The 19894-nt window shown below is 42.7% G+C and overlaps 1 protein-coding gene across 3 annotated transcripts in view; it reads left to right on the top strand.

The window, feature by feature from the left end:
* The window catches only part of MTUS2 (microtubule associated scaffold protein 2), a 321603-nt gene that overhangs the window by 107962 nt on the left and 193747 nt on the right, over window positions 1-19894 (top strand). For all 3 annotated transcript variants that reach the window (XM_081197860.1, XM_081197861.1, XM_081197859.1), the window contains 2 exons: window positions 10097-12666; window positions 18960-19200. In XM_081197860.1, coding sequence (XP_081053986.1) covers window positions 10384-12666; window positions 18960-19200 — 2524 coding nt within the window. In that variant the 5' untranslated portion in view covers window positions 10097-10383. The remainder of the gene's footprint in view (window positions 1-10096; window positions 12667-18959; window positions 19201-19894) is intronic.

The raw sequence follows: 19894 nt of genomic DNA, 5'->3' as shown, positions 1-19894 counted from the left end.
GGAAGAGTTGGGTTTCTGTTTCCTTTTTGGTGGGGGAGGGGGGGCAGTGGTTTCTGACATGAAGATAACGCTTCTGGTTCTAAAAGATAAGACTAGCTGATGAGCAATGGCTTTTTTTGACCCTCTTGATTCATAAATGCCTGCTCGAAAGATGTTAAGCTCTGTAATTGACAAGGCTGTGTCAGAATAGTGGAGACAGTAAGTTAAATGATTACACCCTTAATCTCTAACAGCTAAACAGATCAGACATGTTATGTAAAAATATTTTTTCTTTTTGGCAGTGCAGTGGTTGGCTCGTCTAGAAAGTTCTGGTGCCAACAAGGTTAGGTAGAGGACATGTCTCTCTGGAGGCCATGGTGAATGCAAGCAGACGTGTTTACCATCACAACATAACAAAGGTAGCTTTGTATGGCAAGGAGTTTACAGTCTGTTGTGCCGGTAGTTTCACTTAATGGCATAGCACTGCCCGACAACAACATCTCTGAGTGGGATTAATTAATGAGTAGAAAGGAGGCCTAGCAAGAACTGAGAAGGAATTTGGCACACAGCTGGTGTCGCATTGTGGCCAAGAGGGTGGACTGAGAAGTCCCCAGTTCACTTCTCACTGAAGACCTGAACTCATTTGGTAGCCTTGGGGAAGCACCTCTAACTGCTGTGTGTGTGCGTGCATGCGATAATACTAAATCTTTATGATCATTCTTGCCTGAGTAATTATACATTTTCCTAAGGTTCCTCATAATATTCTTACTTTTGTACTATACATACAATGTAGTTAATGCCATTTCAAAATACTTGAGAGTAATTTGATGGCAGCTTGGTAGGAATTTATGGTACCTTGCTCTGGTGAGAGTGCTGAAAATAGTTATCGCATGCTAAAGAGATTATTTTTTAAAGTTTGCATTCTACATCCTCTTTCAGCCAATGGGCAAACCTCCATTTATCTGCATGGACTTGGAATGGGCCTGGATGAATTGTAACACTATGCCACTAATCCCATCTCCGTACTTGTGTCTCTCCTTCTCCAGTTCTAAATCCTTAAATTGGGTATTTAGGTCACATGAGATGGATATTCTTGTCACTTATTTTAATGCCTAAGTAGCCACCCTATGAGCAAGTAATAGGAACTAAGGCAAGGCAAGGAATGGATAGGCAGAGCATGAGTGTGGCTGATGTTATATTTGATTATCATAAATAATTTACAATGCAATCCAAACCCAAGATCTGCCAGGATGAGTGAGTTTGGAATAGGTGCACCAGCTGAACTGGGACTCAGATGGGATTATGCTAGTGTGACTCCTTCATCCTGACTTGGTCAGGGAATATATGAACATAACTCCCATAACTGAACATAACTCCCCTTTTGTTGTTGTTTAGTCGTTTAGTCGTGTCTGACTCTTCGTGACCCCATGGACCAGAGCATGCCAGGCACTCCTGTCTTCCACTGCCTCCTGCAGTTTGGTCAAACTCATGCTGGTAGCTTCCAGAACACTGTCCAACCATCTCGTCCTCCGTCGTCCCCTTCTTGTGCCCTCCATCTTTCCCAACATCAGGGTCTTTTCCAGGGAGTCTTCTCTTCTCATGAGGTGGCCAAAGTATTGAAGCCTCAGCTTCACGATCTGTCCTTCCAGTGAGCACTCAGGGCTGATTTCCTTAAGAATGGAGAGGTTTGATCTTCTTGCAGTCCATGGGACTCTCAAGAGTCTCCTCCAGCACCATAATTCAAAAGCATCAATTCTTTGGCGATCAGCCTTCTTTATGGTCCAGCTCTCACTTCCATACATCACTACTGGCATAACTCCCATAACTTACACCTATTCCAACCCTCTTTCATCTCAGTCATGTGACTTGTCAACCCGCCCAAACTTGCACTGACAAAAAGGTGCCGTGGAAGTCAAACTCTATTTTAAAGACCTGTTTTCCTTCTGCCAGACTTGAGCAGAGTCAGCAGGCAGTATTTGTAGTGTTTCTCAATCTTGGGTCTCCAGCTGTTGTTGGACTACAACTCCTATCATCCCTAGCTAGCAGGTCAAGGATGATGGGAGTTATAGTCCAACAATAGCTGGAGACCCAAGTTCAAGAAACACTGGGAGGTATTAATTTACACCAGCTTAATTAGAAACAGCATGAATTCCCCCAACTTCCTATACTTAGGACTGCTCTGCCTGGGTGCTATGTGTTTATCCTGGATTCTTCCTGTAAGCATTGCACTGTATAATTAATGTGTATGCTTTCTTAAATGCGTATGAAAAATACTATTTTGAAAGCATGATTTAGAAATATGAAAACTCTGATAAAGGAAAGAACATGGCGTTTTGAACATTTGTGCAGATTACCGTTGCGTTCCCCACCCGCCCAAGGAAGAACCTCTAAACAATGTAAGAGCTCTGTACAAAATATTTCCACGATTGCTGTAATTGCAGCTGAAATGTGTAAATTTTTTTGGTCTTTTTGTAATATGAGGAGTTGGAAACATGATAAATTGTTATATATGCAAATGATGCATAAGATGAGAGCATACCCAGAATGCATGGTTAATAAAGATTGATCCTGAGAAGGAATAATATTGCACATTTAGCAATGAAGGACATTCACATCATTCAACTGGTGTAAAGATATTTAAAATAAATTACGAATAGATACAATCCTCTCAAAGCACAGGACCTCCAAAGTGCTATATATTTCAATGAAAGAGAGAGTGCTTAAAGGCAACAGATGCTGGATAGCTCAGTCAGTAGAGAATAAGACTCTTAATCCCAGAGTTGTGGGTTCAAGCCCCATGCTAGGAGAAAGATTCCTGCATTGCAGGGGGCTGGACTAGATGACCCTTATGGTCCGTTCCAATTCTACGATTCTTTGAACCTGGTGATCATCACTGAATATTGCAAGAGCGAATTCTATAGTTCAACTATGTGTTGCTTTGTGAAAAAGAACTTCCTTTCATTGCTTCAATAATTTCCAACATTGAGCTGCATTGGATGTCAGGATGCTGTCAGTGGCTCCCGCCTGGTTGCCCAGGAAAGAATAAAGACAAGGAAAAGTTTCTTACTGTCCTTTTTTATTTCAATCTTTACAGAGAGAGGTTATAGAACCCAGCCTCCTGGATAATGGCGTTTTCCTGAATGAATCTCCACACCCCTATCTCTCCCACTTCCTCATTTGTCATTCTCATAATCTCCTCTACCGGTGCTGCTATGTGCCCTCTGTCTTTGAGCTCTTTGCTCTCCTACTTTTAAGGCTTGCTGGGTTCTGGGAGATGGAGGGTCTGGAATACTTTCTAATGACATTGTGTCAGCCGGTGTTGTTCTGGCCCTCCCATGATTTCCCAACTTTCCCCCTCATTTGCCTCTGAGCTGTGACCTCCCTCATACCCTTGTTGTAAATCTATACTGTCTTCCTCTTCCTCTTTCCTGGAAGGGTCAGGTTGGGGAGGCGGTCTCCACCATTCCTCCTCTGCCCAGTCCCTGATATCGGATAGCCTTGGATTGAAAAACTTCCCTTTCTCCATCCCATGTGTAATCTAGTTGCACAGAGTTGCATAACTTAGTGGAAGCAGACGTCTACTCATGCAATGGATTTCTGCTCCCCCTCTCGCCAGGCAGCTCCCAACATGAAATCTTCTCCAGAGGATTCTCCAGCCCTCCAAAGCAAATTTTGGGGGTGCAGGAAGATTGTAGGGGGAGGGAAATAAACCAGTTCCTGGAGAACAGGCACCAATGGATTTCACCCTATATTTTTAAGCAGTGCCTTGACACATATAAGTGACTAACACTGAAGAAACGGCTGCACATACACAGGGTCAGTGCAAAATGTAGTGCAAGACACATTCTGGACAGAGTAGCCTCTGTGGTGCAAAGGCAATATGTTTCCAATGAGCTCTTAACTCCAGCTAAATTTGTTCTTTCTATTTTGAAAGCTAAGCTTGCATGGCAGATTCTGGTTAATAAAGAGAATGCAGTGCAGGAGATAGCCTTTATATTACCTCAAGCTCAGTCTCTATAATTTTCCCAAGGGTTAAGATAAAAGACTTCTCCATTACTTGTCCTGGGAATACAACTCCACAAAGTAAGGTGGGAAGGAAAGAAGATGAAAGCTCAAACACGATTAGATATATATGTACTACAGAGGAAGTAATTAAAACCCTGGATAGAAGAATTTACAAGATTTCAGGAACACATAAAATGCCCTCCACCGCTAGTAACATCCGGCGTATGCGTTTCTTCCTTTATAGCAATGTGTTCTTAGTTATTTGCCTTAGAAAAATATTCATATCCAACCTCCTTTGCCTACATTATGGTAATGAAAGCCCTGTTCTTTAAAAAAAATGTTATCAGTGGCATAAGCTCACACTTGGGTTGCTAGATCTGAGCACAAAATTATCACATTTTGCTCCATTGTTATTGGGTTGTATTCAGTGCCCAGTGCTTGTGATCACATAATGAGAATTCCCTGCCCCTTCTTGACCACAGCAGCTTCTTCTGAGTTTTGGGAAAACTTCTGGAAAGACTTGACATGCAGTGGAATGGAGGAACTGGGAGAAATCAATCAGATACAGCTTGTGTTAATCTGGTGATTGAATCAATGTTAGTGCATACTGTGCTCAAAGTCAGTCAATGCGCCAACATTCACTCAAGTCCAATCAAGGTTTAGTTTTGCTCAGTTGCAACCCAGTAGAGTAGGGAGTGAAGCTCGCATGAAACGGAAAAAACCACAGACGACTAAACGTAACTGAAACAAATCACTTGGTTTATTGATATACAGAGCATGATATGAAACAGAATTATCAATGATATAGAAGTTAAATGGCTATGTTGGGAAACACTTAACTGTATCCCCCCCCCTATTGTGTAGAGTTTTCTCTGCATTCCACTGGGTTGCTACTGAGCAAAAGCGAAACTTGTTTGGAATCCAATGACTGTTGATGCATTTGCTGGTTTTTTTGGCATGGTTTGCACTAATGTTGATCTGATCATTGCCCCTTCTTCCTTCCTAGCAGGAAGAAGGGAAGAGAAAGAAGAAAAGAAAAAGAGGGTGTTTGTGTTGGCTTGGGTTATTTTTATAACATGCATTGAGATTTGGTGCCTGTAAAAGGTCTCAATGTATACTCCTCAAAAATCCACAATGCATGAGAGGCTCTTTTTCAGTTCAGTTTCTGCTTGCATGGGCTCAGCATCTCTTACAACAAACATGCCCTTTCAGACATATCCACATTTTTCTGGATACTAGGACTGAACGCTGTCTCTCCTTTCCTTTCTGAACAAAGGAGAGGTACAAGTAATTTCTCTCCATGAATGAGTGAGTGCAATGCTGGGTGATGTAGGCATCTTTTCCCATTGATGGGAGGGCTGAGTTGGGGGTGGGGGCAGGGAACATGCCCATACCTTTTCGTGATCCTCCCCCCCCTTTAGATGTGGCAGCCATTTTGTGTCATGCCACACCCTTCGTCGTAGCCATTTTGTGAATAGTGTCCATAGCACTTCCTCAAAATTCCAAATGTGTTTAGTGACCCCAAAACGTTGCTGGCTCCTGATGTATGGAGTCCAAATTCTATGCTAAATCTCAGAATACATAATTATTTTATACTGTCATATTGTGGGTATGTCCTGTGCTCACTGTGTGTCCAAGAGGATTCCATCCCCTTTTGCAAAATCTGTCTTTTGGCAGCTAGGGCTACTCACATGATCCATTTTTGTCCCACAGGGAGGAAAGGCTCACAATATTAAGTCATTTTCAGCTCAAAGCCAGGATCCTTGAACTGTATTTACCTGTGTTGAGTCAGCCTTTTCAAACTACATCGGTTAGAGTCTCTGCAACATCATCACGAGCAGCACCGGAAATGAAAGACTTATGTCAATGAACGTTGTGGATATTGACTGGGAGACAAGCCCTGAGTCAACTAGATAGCAGTTTTCCAGCACAGTTGTTGTGGCATTCCTTATCTAGAGTATACATGTTTGTACAGTCAATAATAGACACCACATTATCATAATTCCCTAAATACATTGTTTACAGCGGTTACTTCAATACTTTTGAAAAATCAGATAAAGCTATACTACGCAGCTGCAAGATAGCTTTTGGTGTCTAGTTTTCAGCAATGTTTTAGTGTTTGTGAGTAGCATACAATAGGTAAGGTACTAAGAAGATGCAAGAAGAAGAAGCCTAAAGAAAGTTTTATGATGCTTCTTTTGTTCGTGGACCAGTTAATATGCTGTAAATTGGCTACCTTGTTAACCTGTCACCGCTAGGTTTCCTTCATGTGGTGGGACAACCAGAGATGATCTCTGAGGCCTGATAGGCATAAAGATAGGGAACAGCAGGACTGGTGAAAGAAAGCTGCATGGATCACACGACCTAAGCTGCTCTCAGGAGGACACTGTCCCATCACCAGTATTGAAGTAAGAGTCAGCTGGCAGTCTGAGCAGCTTCTGCACATGGAATGGCGGTGCTACCTTGACCTTTGACTCAAACAGCAAAAATGTCCTAATGAAGAGGTGATCCCTCAGGTACCATAGTCATCTGGAGTTTGGGAGTTTCCGGGTTGGCGCGATCAGCTAATGGCGGATTCCCTCCGAGCTCCGGAGGGAATCTGCTCTGCTGGGGACGGGTCTTGCTGTGACGGCGACGCGGAGACCCTTAGAAACCGCAGGCGTGGATGCCTGCGGATTTGGTGACTCGGTGGGCGCCTTAAGCGCCCCCGACCCACGAAGAGCCTTTTTAAAGGCTTCGGAGAGGGTACGGAGAGCGGCGTGGTGCTGGGAGTAGACCGCTATCCCAGTGGAGCGAAGCCGTGTGCCATGGCTGGAGAGCGCTGACTTTTTTCTCTAAATTCGGACCCGAAAAGGAATAACCCGTGAGTAGAACGGAATTCGGACTTTAAAATATTTATCTTTGAATTCGGTACGACCGGGGGATGTGTTAAAGGGAAGTCCGCACCCCCCCTCCTGCAGACGATCTAAAGCAATAACAGGAGAACTAAGTTGGAGAGTCTACCCTTGGTGGTGTGAGTTAAAAAGATATTAACTTCCACGATTTGACAAAAGAAGTTTTGAGCTGGAGTGTGAGAGTGGAACTTCAGAAGTTTTCTTTTTGTTGTGTGCAACCCCCCCTCCCGGACCCGGGAGCGTCCTGTGTTTGAGTCTGTTGAAGAGGAATAAGGAGTTTGACAGCTGTCAAAGCTGTCAAACGGGCAGTTTAAAGTTAAAAAGCTTGTTACTTAAGATCTCTCTGGACTAAATGTGTTACAATTGAATTAAAGTTGTTGGAAACAAAGAAACAACCAACCAACGAGGTAAAGGACTGTTGGAAAAAGATTACTAAGTAACCAGAATCCCTCTAGGGGGAATTCTGAGACATTACAATGGCTGCGGACGGAAAATTACTAGCTGAGATAGAAAGAATGTTCTTCCTTGTGGGAATTTTACAAGAGCAGAGTTTGGCTATGAACAAACAACTTACGACCTTGACCTCTGGAACAAGCAGCTCTGCTGAATGTACTGAGGACTTGAATGAGAAAAAATCTGCAGCTGAACTGGAAGAGATATCTCAAGAACTAAAGGAGACTAAACAAGGAATGGAGAAAGTACAGATGGAAAGTACCAACCAGAAGCCTACACTAGTGGACTATAAGCAAGAAGACCCTTGGACTATATGGATTACAAATCTGCGAAAGATGCGAAAGATGAAGGAGGAGGCCCCTGGAGTATTTGGAATACAGGAACTTAAAAGAAAGAAGAAATATGATTGGGGCTTCCATTCCGAATATGAAGGATTGGTGGAGCTTTTGCAGCAGGTGTTTTCAAGTATTCTTGTGGGAAGAAAACCTGGTTTGATTGGGTCAGAACCCATTCGAGACTCGAAGACCAACACAAAGGACTACCAACAAAACCGGCAGAGAGGGACTGAAAGAGACTTGAAGGCCTCGGACGTGAGGAATCCAGGCTAAGAACTGTTATTGTGGACACGAATTTGGGAAGGGACGGAAACCGGGGATGGGAGGGAGGGGAAAACAGAACTACAAAAACATTTAGGACTGTTGGGTTCAATTAGTATAATTCATATTCAATATAAAATGGGAAATCGATGGAAGGGAATTTGGGTCCAACTTAGGAAAGAACTTAATTTTTCATAAAAGATGTAATATTAATATGGTAAGGAGGAGAAATAATAACTTGCTGACATAATTATGGGAATTGGGATGCACGAAGGGGAGGTGGGGGGAAGTCGAGGAACAAGGTTAAGAAAGTAAGATTTTTGAAATTATACATGTTTTTGTCTTTGTCTTTTTTATGTGCGTTATGTCTCTATAAAATGTGAAAAACCAATAAAAAATTTAATAAAAAAAAATGGAGTTTGGGAGTACATTGCCAGCAATATGCTGATGACACACAGCTCTACTTCTCCTTTACATCTGCAGGTGAGGCAGTGAATGTGTTGGACCATTGCCTTTCCTTGGTAATGGACTGGATGAGAGCCAACAAACTTAAGCTCAATTCAGATAAGACTGAGGCACTGCCAGTGGGTAGTTCCCAAGTCCAGATGGATGGGAGGTAGCCTGATCTTGAAGGGGTTACACTCCCTCTGGAGGAGTGGGCACACAGCTTGAGGGTCCTTCTGGATCCTTTGCTGTCTCTTGAGGTTCAGGTGGCCTTAGTGGTGCAGAGTGCCTTCCATCAGCTGCAACCCAGTGGATCAGCTGTGCCCCTATCTGGACAGGGTCCAGGATCCAAAGTTCCATAATCAGTCATCAGTATTGAGCTTCAGCAGGCATCAAGCTTTCTAAATACTGGCCTATCTTCCAAAACAGCCAAAATTTCTATTTTCTTGATTTGTCCCTGACTCAACCGTAACTGGTGAAAATTATTAAGGACTGGCATGGTATGTGCCTATCTCGCAGCCCCAATTAACCATTTTACTACTCTGTTCTGGACTAAATGATGTTTCTGGACCATTTTCATGGGCAGCCTAACAGATAATGTACTGCAGCAATTAAAATGGAAGGTTACTTGTGTGTGTGCTCAGCGAAAGCAAGACTATCCCCATCCAGGTACAGTTATGGCTGCTGTGTCAGCCTCAGTCTGGGAGACCGGCTGTACCTCTAGTGACAAAAATATACCTTGACATGTAATAAATTATTAGTTTAACACTGCAAACTTGCACTGGGTCTTACTACTATTTGAAGAGGCATTAAAAAGTGGTGTTTTTTTCCTGAAGAGTTGATTTAGTATGCTACCCTTCACATTTCTGATTAGAGATCCATTTTCATTTTAAACACTCCTTTGCCAGCAGATGTTACTGCAGAAATACTCTATGAGATAAGTGGAGAAGAATTAAGCAACAATTGGGATTCATCGTTGTTTTGCTTTGAGTCAGATCATCTGGCTCTGTTGCCTAGTCCTTTTCCTTTAGTCTTTCCCTAAATGTGCTTGAATTGATGTTGGCACCTCAGAATCAGCGTACATGAGAAAAGTCATTGAAAGTAATGAAAGGAAATAGCTTGTCTGAGTAGAACACACTTCCCTCCATCAATTCTTATTGTGTTGCCTTGTGCATTTCTGCTGTTGCATCTGCCTTGCTTACCTCACCTGGCTTCATTTAAACTGGAGAGCCAGAATTGAATCTGGGACCTCCTGTATGCCAGACTTGTGGTTTAGCACTGAGCTATGCCCCATCACTATAAAGATCATATAAAGATTGTATGTAGTTGGAAAGTTTTTGAAATATATCTTTATACCACTTGCCATTACAAATAGTCTCAAAGCAGTTTGCAAAGGCTGGGTACTTCTACTTCTCCTCATTCTCCTCCTTATTGCTGTATTATTAGTCATTTGTATACAGCCTTCCATCTGCAGGTCTCAAGTTGATTTGCAACATAAAAGAAGCCACAAAACATGAGAACAGCAAGAACAAAAACCACAGACCAATAACCCTCTCCCCCCATTACCAACTTAAAACACAGCTACCTCATTAATTTTCTCAATTCAGATTGAAGCTGGTTTGGAGGGAAACCAGTCTGAATCGTTTTGGATCCAAAATTATAAACATAGAGTTGCATCTCTATTATGTAATATAGGCTAACCATTTCTTTCTCTCTCTCTTACAGGTTCTATGGACTGTCATTCAGAGAGACCCTAATGGATGTCTTTTGCATTTTTTAAAACCCATCTCTTTTTGTGGGGGATTCTTGGATCAACACTCTGTCCCTATAATGACTGAAACATCCGAAGGATGTGATTGACAAGAGGCTTGTGCAGTCTGCAAAGGATTCTCCCCCCCCCCATTGATCTGTTTTGTACCTTGACTCCCCCCTAAGAGAAGCATGCTCAGTGGCCCACACGGTTAGAGAGAGTTGCCCCTCACTTGGGCAGTGAGAGAACTGGCGTTTTGAAGATGAGTGCCCCGCTGGTTCCCAATAAGTCATGTTACAACTTATTGCAGGACAACAGAAACGAGATGAAGAATAACAACGAACGTATGGTGACTGTTGGAGACACGAATGCCAACCAAATCACACCAGAGGTTAGAACCTCTGGAGGGGAATTAAGGACAAATGATCTGTCAAGAGAAACTAGATGCCGGACTACAAGTGAGACAGAAAACAACACACAGTTAGATTCAGAGAGGAACAGACTTCAGCGCCCTACTACTGGCCTATCAGAGTTTAGGCTGCATTCCACTAGCAGCAGGGAATTGCATAAGGATTACAGGACTGATGGGGTGAAGGACTCTTCAAAACTACTCCCTATTAGCCGGGGACATAGTTTGTCCAATCTGAGGATTAATACAAATGAGACCTTTTCAGTGGTTCTTTCAAAAAGCGATGCTGATCTCATTCAGCATGTTTCAAAGGAGAGAGCACCTAGAAGGATTGAGCCAGAAGGGATAAAGCGCCTTTCCTTGGGGAGATCAAGGAAACTGATGGCTAAAACGGAAGCTTTTGGGAAAGAATTTGTAGGTCGTGTATCAGGCAAGCGGTTGCTTTCCGCATCCTTGGATTCCATTGACACCTCGCACCATTTGATTGGGGACACTGAGACATCTCGTAAAGCATCCACAGACCACTTTTTAGGCGTGGTGTTTCGTCCAACTGATAGCTCCTCCGAGGGAAACATTGTCCGTTATTCTAAGCCACCATCTACCTCAGAAACGAAGAAAACAAATGTTGCAGCAACACAACCAGGTGCGGACAACCTTGCAAATTTCAACAAACAAAGCACACCACACCCTGCTCACATAGATCTACATTTAACTGTAAAATCCAGTGAAATTTGGAGCAGATCAGAAGCACAAGTAGATCACCAGGGTGATAAGAGAGGAAAGGCGGAGTTGAAAAGCCCTCTGTATTCTCAGTCTAAGAGTATGTGTCAGCAAAAAATTGACAGGAATACGCCGGTTGAATTTCTCAGATATCAGATGGAGGAAAATAACGTTGCAGGGCAGAATAAAAAGGATTCTGGGTCTGAAGTATACAAGGAGAAATCACATCAGTTGCAGGAAGCTTGTCGCAAAGGAGAGAATCCATATTTAAATGAGGACTTTGACTCTGCCAGTGACAGGCTGGTAAGTAATAGTAATAACTCCCCAGGTTTAAGAAAGGGAGGTAGTCTTAGTGACAGCAGGTCGATGAATCAACTGAGTGAGTGTATAGCTGAAAAAGAAGAGGATTCTGCATTGCCTTTTGCTGGTGATAGCAAACACAGTGGCAAGCTGACACCTACAAGAAATAAAAACCTACATGATACTGATGCAAGTTGTATTCAAGCAGCTGGTGGGCATATGCCTTTTATGCATAACACAAATCTGCCAGACTGCAAACTTCTAAACAGTAATGAAAGCAAACTAGTCAAAGGGAATAGTGATGTTGCGATGCTCACCTCTGATCAACCAAATGTGTTTAGTGCAGAGAATGCATCAGATGATCACTCTAACATCCAGGGCTGTGGTTTAGATGCTACAAGTGTTTCAGTTCTGAGCAAGAAGACGGTCATTCTAAAGAGAAATCTTTCAAGTGACACTCCGGAGAGCTGTAAAATATCAGGAAGAACGGATACCTTTTTATGTGCCCCGACGCCTTTGCGCCCTGTGGTGGCTGTGAATGTCAGTAATCACACCACAGCATCAAGCAGTGGCTTGAAGGATCTCTATACACTTCATGTTGACAAGCTGCCATCCTCTGCGGTCCTACCTCCCATTGACGACACACAGTTGCTAAGCCTATCCCCTAAAGTGCCTAACAAGACTCCCTGTAACAGTGGCATCCCCAAACCCATCCTCATCCATGCTAAGGGCTCCCATCTGGCCAAGGACGGTGGGGAGAGCAACGGCATAGAGAAGCTGGAAGACAAGCCTGAGATAAAACCAGACATCCCCAAGCCCAAACATGTGAGACCTAAGATCATCACTTACATCAGAAGAAATCCCCAGGCAATAAGCCACCTTGACCATGCATTTGCCCCAGCTGGATTACCCTATATGGCACCTCCTTGCAGCATGCCAATGGCCACAGAGCAGAAGGCTTCGAGCGATGGAGATATTAAAGCAGGCACCGTTCTCTATGACAAGTTTAAACCTGACTTGCAGAAGCCTCGGATTTACAGTTCTGGACTCGTGGTGTCTGGCATTAAATCCCCAAGCCATCATTTTGGTCAAATGGGTGAAAAAATTATCCAGGAGGTAAGGCACACAGGATGGTTTTTGTATATAGCACCTGGCTGTTGCAATGTAGAAGGAAGTGCATAAACACATGGGGGTCATCTGTCAGGAGCTGGAGTAAGATGTAGGTTAGTGATGAACAACATGGTATCAGTAAAGTTAACACTTAATTCAAAGAAATCAAAACAGCCCAGGGCCAGTGATCCCAGCAACTCTTCCCAGTAGGCCAGGGGTCAGCAAACTAAGGCCCATGGGCCACAAGAGGCCCACGGGGGTTGTTTAACCAGCCCACAAGCCACCCCTGAACTGAGCCGCCTGCTCTTGCGCTGCGCTAAACCGGCGCGGTGCAGGGACTCGCTTTTGTGGCGCCGGAAATGGCATCTGCACATGCACAGATGCCAGAAATTGTGTCTGTGCAGACACCACAAATTGTGGGTGGGGGTGCGATCCGGCCTATGGAGGGATCTCTGCTGGAGTCAACTGGCCCAGGCAAGGTAAACCTTGCCGACCCCTGCAATAGGCCTTGTCCAAATGAGGTTGGGAAGTTCTGAGAAGTTCTGTACAGACATTCAGTCCTGTTCAGTACAAGAGGAACCACAGGGTCAGACATTGGGTGTATGATTGCGATAAGCTCTGTACATTTGGCCCCGGTTAGTAACCTAGCAGCTACGTTTTGGAAGTCTTTCAGGAACAGCCCCATCTGAAACACATTGCAGTAAGGAGTCATTGCACTGGGCCACAAACATGGCAAGTTTAGAATAAATCTTTTTTTAAAATAAATCTTTTTAAAAATCCTTTCACAAATACGACTTTAAAAGAGCATTTGCTCCACATAAATGTTTCTGCTAAACAATTTTCTGCTAAACAATGTATTCCCTTTTTGCTGTGCCATCTGAAAAAGATAAGAAGCAAGTACCCCCCCCCACCTTGCATAGATAAACCAAGGTGGTTAAAAAATGCATTAACCAGGTATTTGCAGAATTCTTCTTTCCTTTTTAAAAAGCATTTGTTATTGCTGAATGGACATGTCCTATTAAAGCACAGCGTATATAATGAAGTCTCCAATTAACATGAGAAGTAGCTGGGACGCATTGTAGTTGTCCAGTCGCTGTGCTATTTATTTATTTTAATGGGAAGAGGTTTTCCCAAAGTGAAATAGGCTAGTTTCATTAATGACTTCTGGAGAAAAAGCATAGCTTTCTAAAAATGTAAGGAAGTAACATGCTGAAATAAATTGCGATGGTTAAAAACAGCATTTCAGATAGTTTATAGAAGTGCTAACTTTATTTACATATAATTAACTTTCAGAAGGCAGAAATTAATTGGTGAACTGTGCGAGCAGGAAGTAAAGATTATGCAGATGTAAAGCCTAGATCCTGTGTTCCATATGCTTTCCTACATATTTTACACCAAGATTACAGGGATGAAAAAAAAACACCAAACGATTTTCATTCATAGAAGTATGATACTACTCTTGGAGCACTGTAGCCACAAGGATCAAAGGATTTATAGCTGTCATTAAATTGCATTGTGTAAATGTATATAAATAATTGAAAATGCAGTGACATGACACAAGAATGTGTTGTAAATTAGCAGCAAAGTTAATCAAGCAGCCTAGGTAGTTTTGCATATTCAGCTTTTGGCAATTTTTATGATTAATTTCTAAAATAAATCTGACTCTGCCTTCCAAGCTGTTTTGTTTTGTTTTTTAAAAAATCAAAATCTTAAAAGCAAAGTGCAAAATAACGGCCGGATGCTAGTGTGTAGCTTAAATCAGCAACCGGATTCCCCTTCAACGATGCTTTAAATTGTGTGTTGGCAAACTGAACAACCATTCAGGAACCTTTCTTAATCCTGAATATTCCTCAGCACTGTTGTTTTTAAGCAATTCCCGATCACAGGTGCATTTGTCTTTTTTGCTTTTTTGCTTTCTTAAAATTGCTGCCATGCCCTTTTCGCACATGTTCAAAAGCAACCTTGCAAAAACCTGCTGGGGTGCTTGTCTTCCAGGAGCTGCCTGCAGGACACTTCCAGGTGTAACCATTCGCCAGGATTATAGGAAAGTCAGAGCTGGGTTGACAAGGTGAACCAGCATGTTCGCTGTCATCTCTCGCTCTCTCTCTCTCTCTCCTTCCATATGGCAGCCACATGCCAGCATCTACTGAAATAGAGTAGAAATATCAGAGATTGTATGGTGCAGTTTATATTTCCCTGGGCAAGTTCCAAAGCTATGCAGGATTCCGCCCTGCAGTGGCGGCCTTTGTTAATTTAACTGACAAATTCAAGTTGCCCAATGGAATCTGATTTGGAGTTCTTGCACAACAAACCAAATTCCCCCAAATGTGGACCTCCTGCAATAAGAAAAATGATGGGAGAAATGCAGCAAAAAGTACTTTAAAGCAACCTTGTCGAGCATCTCTGCAAACAAATCTAAGTGAATGCTCCTTAAATAGCCAATATTGCCTAATCGCCTTGCTAAGAAATCAGGATTGATGCTTAAGAGCAGGTCACCCTGAAGTGTCCTTAGTGAGCAATTTCCCTTTGGGAGAAATAGAGCAACTGCTGAGCAGGCAGTTATTTTCTGCAGGGGTGGGGGACATTTTTCATCCTGAGGACCACTTTCCCTTTTGGGCAATCTTCTGGGGGCCACATGCCACTGGTGGGTGGGGCCGGAGGCAAAAGTGAGTATAGTGATGAATGTGAATGTTACTATTATTTATTAATTTGTGAATTGCCTTCCACAGGCAATTTGCAGACTTAGTCTTAAAAACAGCTAAAATAAGTTTTAAAAAAACCACCAAACTCTACAGGAACAACTGAGTATAGGTTTTAAAAAGAAACAAAATAAGCACCTGCGGCAGAGGCCTTTTCATCTAGCTGCAAAAGCTTGTCAAAACAAAAATGCTTGCAGTTGCTTCCAGAAAGATCAGCGAGTTCAGTGACACATTTCAGTCAGACAAAAACACTTGAGTGTATAAAACAATGCTGGTGCGACCTGGGGAAAGGGGGGGCCCAAGATTCCCTACCCCTAGATTATGGGGGGAGCAGTATTTACACACAAGGGGATCAGTTTAATATTTGATGCCACTACTAAAATCCTGTTGATAAATACATTAGATACTTACTATTAATCACTTTAAAAAGATCAGTTGATGTCAGTGGGAGGGATTTTGACTGCAATTCTATACTCTCATACCTCGGGTTACAGCTGCTTCAGGTTGCGTTTTTTCGGGTTGCGGACCGCTGAAACCCGGAAGTACCGGAACAGATTATTTCCGCGTTTTGGTGGTCGTGCATGCACTGAAGTGCTAAATTGCGCTTTGCGCATGTGCAGAAGTGCTGAATCGCAACCCGCACATGCGCAGACGCAGGTTGTGAATGTGCATCCCGCACGGATCACATTTGCAATTCGAGCATCCCCTGTACGTACTTACCTGGATGCAAGTCCCATTGAACTCAATGGAGCTTGCTTATGAGCAGATATATAAAAAATTGCAGTGTTAGGCTGCATGTTTAGTTATCCCACTGAAACCAATGAAGTATAAATAGATCACACTTTGGCCAGATTGTGCCCAGTGCTCCCCCCCTTCTTTTTAAGAAAAAGGGTCCCGGTTCTCACCATGAAGTTGATACAGTAAGTGCCACACTTTTAACATGGGGGGGGGAGGGATTCCAGTACTGTGTACCCTTGAGTAGCCCCAGAAAAAAGCACGACTTGTGCCCATTACTCGGAGGTAGGCATAATTGAAAGCAATGATTTATTTAGAAATAAAATTTAGACTGCAGCACAATTTCTAAATGGTAAACAGCAATTCACAATACAATCGCCCATATAAAACTTGTAACACTAAAACCAGAATAAAACTCTGCAAAAATTATAAAGTCCAGTATTAAGAGCTGGCAAAAGCTTCAGCAAACAAGATATGTCTTCAGAATATATCTAAAAAACATAACAGATGACACTTCCTGTACAGCACAGGGAAGATAGTTCCAAGTATAAGCACAGCAATGGAAAATGCTCATTTCCAATGAATTTGTGATACGATTACATATGTGAATCATGGCCTGCATATAAAGCATTGCAGGGCCAGTATCTTGTTGTGGAAATTTCATTTTTTTATTGCTTGGTTGGGGCAGGGGCAGGCACAGGGAGGGATCCATTAATCACTCACACAACCACCATCACCACCACAAATCCATTCACGATAACATACATAAATTTAGGAAGATTAATTCTTTTGTCTACATTGATACATTTATATTTAATTTGTTACTAGATACCACCTTTTAATTCATTTCTCATTAATCAGAGCATCTGAGTGTCCAATACATTAGTGTCCAGTTACTTTCCCTGCTAAATGTTTTCCAATTCCTCTCTGTAAAACAAAAGACAATGAGCACATATAAAAGCAGACTTCACTAGCTTACTGTCTAATAAAGAACAAAGGTGATTAAAATGCCCTGCTGAGTAGTGGAATCCTGTACATACGGAACTGCTCAGAAATACAGTGGTACCTCGGGTTAAGAACTTAATTCGTTCTGGAGGTCTGTTCTTAACCTGAAACTGTTCTTAACCTGAGGTACCACTTTAGCTAATGGGGCCTCCTGCTGCCGCTGCACTGTGGGACCACAATTTCTGTTCTCATCCTGAAGCAAAGTTCTTAACCTGAGATACTATTTCTGGGTTAGTGGAGTCTGTAACCTGAAGCGTCTGTAACCTGAAGCATATGTAACCTGAGGTACCACTGTTAGCCTGTGGCACTTCGTCCCACGCAAATGTGTGTAGGATTGTAGCCATTCCCTTTGCATCAGGACTTTTTTTCCAGCTGGAACTCACCAGAATTCAGTTTCAGCACCTCTCAGGTGGCCGCCATTGCCATTCTAAGAGAACAAAGGAGGTGTTAATGGTGAGAAAAATAGCACTGCTTTGCCTGTTTGTTCACAAGGAAGCCCCACTCAGCGGGACTTACTCTCAGTCCTAAGTGTTACAGGAGTGCAGATTTAGCCAGAAATTCTATATCCAGTTGAACTTAATGAGACTTGGTTGTTGTTATTAACATGCCCTCCAGCATTCCTCAGATGAAAACAGGGACATTTCTCACTCCTGCACCAACTGACCCCCCATCTTTGTCCCCCCTCCTGCAGAGCATTTCCTATTAGAAAAAAGGCAATGGGACAAAGCACACACACACACACACACACACACACACACACACACACACACACACACCATCCCAAGAAAGCCTCTTAATCCTGATTTTATTTTACTCTTTGGTAAATTTGCAAAAAGAAAAACACACAGCAATAAATACATTTTAGAAAGGGACAAGATTAGACGCGGATGCACAAAGCATTTCTATTTTTTAAAAATCAAGACTTCTTTTGCCCTTCCGCTCCCCCTTTCTTCCCACCCAGGGCGGTCTTGCTATCTCCCTGCCCCTCAGAGCTGGTACACCACACAGGGCTGAGCCTTGGTGGCAGCGGCCATTCCTCCTCCTTGCCTACTCTCCAGCACCTACTACAAGCTCCCCACAGGAGGAGGCCAGCAGTGGCAGCCATGGAGAGGCAATGGGTTACACCCTCACTGCTGCTGTCCCTTGTCTTCACTTGGCAGTGCTGGCAGGCAGAATAGGGACATTCTGGGATCAAATCAGAAACTGGGACAGCCTTCGGGTTTCTGCGACTGCCCCTGGAAAATCGGGACACTTAGAGAGTACCTCGGAAGTCAAACGGAATCCGTTCCGGAAACCAAGGTGCGGCTTCTGATTGGCTACAGGAACATCCTGCAGCCAATCGGAAGCCGTGGAAGTTGCATCGGATGTTCGGGTTCCAAAGAACGTTTGCAAACCGGAACACTCACTTTCCGGGTTTGCAGTGTTAAGGAGCCAAAGCGTTTGTCTCGCAAGGTGTTCGACTTCCAAGTTACGACAGTACTGCATATATTAATCACCTTTTACATGTGTCTCAAGGTGTTTTGCAGGCATACCATAAAAAGCTGAAATAGGGATTGTTTTTTAAGTACAAAAACAAAAGACAATAGGATTGCACTGTAGGTAACCTTTCTGTGTATTCAGCCTTACCAAATAATTTTCAAGCAATCATAATGGAACGCCACCATTTGATGTTCTGTTGTGAAAGGTAGTCTATCACTTTTATTCAGAGATTACTGCATTTTCCACCTCTACATACCAAACCAATGATCATGCTGGAAAGCAGTGATCTCAGTACTTATAAGCAGTTATGCAAACGCCATATATTTTGTTTCTCGAGATACCTTTCTTGCCCTAACTTTATTTGTATTTATATTTGCGCAGGTTGGGGAAAGGCCTGTGAAAGGAGAATTTTGTCCTCCACCATACACTCACTATGAGGTGCCTCCAAGCTTTTATCGCTCTGCAATGATACTTAAACCTCAATTGGGACTGGGAGCAGTTTCCAGATTACCGTCTGCAAAAAGCAGGATTTTGATTACAAGCCAGAGGTCTTCAGCAAGCTGCATCCATCCACAAGGGCCAATAGCCAGTTCTCCTCCGCTTTTTCATCCAGATAATTCAGGTATCCATCTTCACTGTCTGTTTTTTAATTACAGTGGTCAATTTATTTTCTTTAAAAAAAGTGGGGTGTGGGGTGGGGAGATACCAAAATGAACAGAGCTGGGGCCTGTTCCTAGCATGGTCTAATCATAGAGATTAAGTCTAATAACAGTGATTAAGGTTATTTGCTCAATTTGCATATAAAACTTCTATCTTGCACATTAATTAATGGATCCACTTCCAGTGTGGGAAGTGTATCCATACAGTCAAATGGTTACTGCATAGAAGTGCCCTCATTAAAGGGCAAAATTTGTTGGGAATACACATTGATCTTACTAATTAATTTTTATAAAATATGTGCCAAAATGAACAATATTTGTAAGCAGGTTGTGAAGTTATCCAGTGGCCATGGGTACCTGAGTCTCCACTCAAAACTAAGTTAATTGTGGAATTACTTTGACTCATGCCATCATTTTTATTCTTAACGCAAAATTCAACTTCGTGTTTCTTTTTTTAAGTAAGCATGAAAACTATGCCAAATGTATACCAGTTTTGGAACTGAGGACAAAGATAAGTACTTTTAGGGTCCCCAGAATGGTAACCCAGAATCCCTACTTCTGAAAAGGTTTTTTCGTTTTTGCATGTATTTGGGATAATAATAGCTGCACTGTCCTGCTTCTTCAGCAAATAGGGCTTCTTTACTATGTACAGTGGTG

The sequence above is a fragment of the Podarcis bocagei genome, assembly GCF_964188305.1.
Source record: "Podarcis bocagei genome assembly, chromosome: 6".
Lineage (NCBI taxonomy): Eukaryota > Metazoa > Chordata > Lepidosauria > Squamata > Lacertidae > Podarcis > Podarcis bocagei.
The sequence above is the reverse complement of the archived record's forward strand: the minus strand, read 5'-3'. Positions and strand labels throughout refer to the sequence as shown.